This window comes from Gavialis gangeticus, unplaced genomic scaffold, assembly GCF_001723915.1.
Source record: "Gavialis gangeticus isolate Ggan-Ray unplaced genomic scaffold, GavGan_comp1, whole genome shotgun sequence".
Taxonomy (NCBI): domain Eukaryota; kingdom Metazoa; phylum Chordata; order Crocodylia; family Gavialidae; genus Gavialis; species Gavialis gangeticus.
The window spans coordinates 100,909,545-100,913,172 of record NW_017729024.1 but is presented as its reverse complement, the minus strand read 5'-3'; the positions used below and the strand labels follow the sequence as shown (position 1 = coordinate 100,913,172).

Sequence of the window (3,628 nt, the reverse complement as noted above, 5' to 3'; positions counted from 1 at the left end):
GACACACATCTTGGAGGACAAAATCTTGCTCATTCTAAATCTCCTTAGTTCCTTTTGTATTTCTGTCCTGAGGATAACATTTTTAAAACACTCCCATTGCCTTAACTCTGCTCCAACTTTTTTCCATTGACATCTGTGGGAGCTAAAATAGAGCAATTTGAAAGCATCATAAAATTCCATCCCTAGTCTCCACGCTGTTTTACATTCCTTACTGAATGTTTTGCTCATTCCAGTATCTTCCAATAAATTCTTCCAATAGTATTTTTTCCACAATTTTTGTCAGCATTGTCTCTTGCTCTATTTTCATCTTTAACTCATAATATTTCTCTAAGCTGTATTTTCTACTTTGTCTCCTATCCCACTCCCTCCTACCCCACTCACTTACCATTACTGCACTGCCTTTCTACCCCATTCTTTTTGCCCCTCTTTCTTTATAATCCCCCTAGTTTTCCTTGAGATGGCAACTGATCTGTGGATTCTGCTTATTCTCCAAATGGGGATATGAGGTTGTTTTAGAGCATGAATTGGGGATTTTGGTGGTGTCACCTTATAACAGAGATATTGGCTCTTCATGCCACAAAGTGTGGATCTAGGCAATGACTTCCCTAAATCCAAGGCTGCTAGTGTCTGGAGAAGGGGCTAGATATGAAGCTGAGGCTTTGGTTTCGACCACTTCCTACTTAAGGCTGAAAAATCTATCAAAATTATCAACCAGATCCTCTCTACATATTTGCTGCTTAATAATTATTAATGTGTGATATTCATACTAATGGAGAGAGTATATTGTGTAGAGCTGATGTGGGGAGGAGACAGCCAGGAGAGCTGCTTTGGATCTAGACTTCAGTGGTGCCTAAGAACATTAGTACCTCTGGCAACAGGTAGGAATGGCTATAGTGCTCTGTGCCTTACTGCACTACACCATTTTTCACTGACTTGCAATGGGAAGCCTGAAGCAGGAGGGAGTGGACAGAGATATTCTGTGAGTGTATCCAAATGTTGAAATCACGGAGTATAAGGACATCCTAAGATATACACAAGCCTCATAAGAGGTTTTGTTTAAGGGAGATTGAGGCTGAGAGGAGGGGATAAAGAATAACAAGGAGGTTTTGTGAGAAGATGATAGTGAAATAAAATAGTGAAATAAAAGATTTAGGGAGAACAGCAGGGGGAAAACACTGGGGGGGGGGTGTGCGCGCATGTGCACGTGCATGTGTGTGTACATGTAAAGGAGTGGAATAGCAGGAAGGCTATAATACATCTCTGCTATACCAAAGAACTACTGCTTCTGCTTCTTATCTAAGATTTTATTCCGGACTTATCACTGTTATACCAAAGATCCAGCTCTGTACATTTTGCCTAGAACCTTATGTCTGTGCTTCAGTCTTCTTCTGTGAAAGACACTTTCAAAGAATTAGGATGTTTAGTTTTCCTACAGCCAATTTAATACGTTTTAATGACAAACACAATGAATAGAGACCATTCTTCAAACCAAAACATACAAAATGTATTGTACAGTGTGTCCAGTGAAAACTAATGCATACAAAAATACCAATGAAAGAAACATTATCAGTTTTTAAGGTGGATTTTAATAAGGTTTACATCCAAATTACTTTTATGCAGTACTTAACATAAGGGACAAATTCAACATTTTCAGAAAAGTATGTAGAAGAAATTAATAATTTTCTAAAGACACAGAAAATAGCATCTACCAAGAGGTACTTATAAGTGCTTTTTTAACATTTCAAAGACAAGAAAATGTAAAGGCAACTTACTGTTTACCATTTAGAAGAACATGCTAAAACTTACTGTACAGGTAGTATGTATTATGAAAAAGTAGATTTTCATAGCACTATAGAATAAAAATTAGTCCTTTCTCAATGAGAATTTCAAAATTTGTTAGCAACACACTAGACATTAAAAATTTCCTTTCTTGGTTAATTATATTTAAGGTTTCTACATTGTTCTTTATAATGTTAATGTAAGCAAATGCATCTTTTACAAATAGAAAGAAAAAAGAATAACTTGGGATATAAAACTTTTCACAACACAGTTGGACTTTGCAGATTTTCTTAGCATTGGGAGCTACTAAATTTTGCAGCTGAAACATCATTATGAATTCTTCTCTGGAATTTTAATTGTGACAGTCTTAACTTCTGTATATTCATGAAGGCCATATTCTCCCCTAGATAAGAAACAACAACAATGCTTATTGCAATGATGTTATATGAGTGATATCTCAGAAGATTTTGCTTTAGTATTATATGTAAGTTTTAGTTTTCTTGTCTTTTTCTGAAGCCTTTTATACAGTGAGGCCATACTATGGCTCCCCAAGAAACATGTTAATAAACTTTCTTTTTGGCATTAAACACTGGGCATTTTTACACGTGTTCTGGGGATGGAGGCACTACTCTGAGAACAGCTCTAATAAAAGCTCTCACAGCGGCTCGTGTATCAGCATCCCCTCATGTTGAATGGGCTTTAGTTAAAGCACCATCGTCATTTTGAAGCATGGGGATGCTGCTTATATGTGAGATAAGGAGGCTGCTGGAGGCACTCTAATTAGCACATTCCAGCAGACTCAATTAATTTTGCCTAGAACCTTATGTCCATGCTTCAGTCTTCTTCTGTAAAAGACACTTTCAAAGAATTAGGACATTTAGTTTTCCTACAGCCAATTTAATATGTTTTAATAACAAACACAATGAATAGAGACCGTTCTTCATTCCAAAATGTACAAAATGTATTGTACAGTATGTCCAGTGAAAACTAATGCATGCTAAAATACCAATGAAAGAAACATTATCAGGTTTTAAGGTGGATTTTAATAAGGTTTACATCCAAATTACTTTTATGCAGTAGTTAACATAAGGGACAAATTCAACATTTTCAGAAAAGTATGTAGAAGAAAATAATAATTTCTTCTTTCTGTATAAAAGGCTTCAGAAAAAGTGTCTTCTTCTGTAAAAGACACTTCCAAAGAATTAGGACGTTTAGTTTTCCTACAGCCAATTTAATATGTTTTAATGACAAACACAATGAATAGAGACCATTCTCTAATAAGAAACATTATCAGGTTTATCTAAGATTTTATACCAGACTTATCACTGTTATACAGAAGATCCAGCTCTGTACATTTTGCAGACTCTGGAGCAGACTCGATTAATCAACATGCTGTAATTACAGAGCATCAGAGCAGCCTCCCCCCTTGTCTATAGGCATCCATTGTTATCAAGTCAATTCAACATGTCTCTAAATTAAATTTCTAAGCCTCCAAATCTAGGATTTATTCTACACAGCAAAATGTTATAGTGAATGGCCGTGTGTAGATGAAACGAGGGGCGTGTCTGCACAGCACTTTAAAGTCGGCTAAATGCTTTTACACTGCTTTAATGATGTCAGTGTTTGCATCCCTTGGCGGTGTATTGCACATTAATTGCAGCCACTGTAGGAAATCTGGCAGTGTAATGAGCCTTAAATGACTTGGGGTGCAGCTCTGTGTAGGTTTGTGGCTCAGTAGGAAGCCCTGCAGGCAGCCTGGCAGCAGCCCGGGAAGGCAGGCTCCACCCAAGGAATGTGGTAAGTCTAATACTCCTACTCCACCCCACAAGCCTGCCTACCTGCCTGAGCT

The 3,628-nt window shown here is 37.2% G+C and overlaps 1 protein-coding gene across 3 annotated transcripts in view; it reads right to left on the bottom strand.

Moving 5' to 3' along the window:
• Positions 1–1,566: 1,566 nt before the first annotated feature.
• The window catches only part of ALDH1A1 (aldehyde dehydrogenase 1 family member A1), a 68,415-nt gene continuing 66,353 nt past the window's right edge, over positions 1,567–3,628 (bottom strand). For all 3 annotated transcript variants that reach the window (XM_019517458.1, XM_019517460.1, XM_019517459.1), the window contains one exon: positions 1,567–2,182. In XM_019517458.1, the coding sequence (XP_019373003.1) occupies positions 2,110–2,182 (73 nt within the window). In that variant the 3' untranslated portion in view covers positions 1,567–2,109. The remainder of the gene's footprint in view (positions 2,183–3,628) is intronic.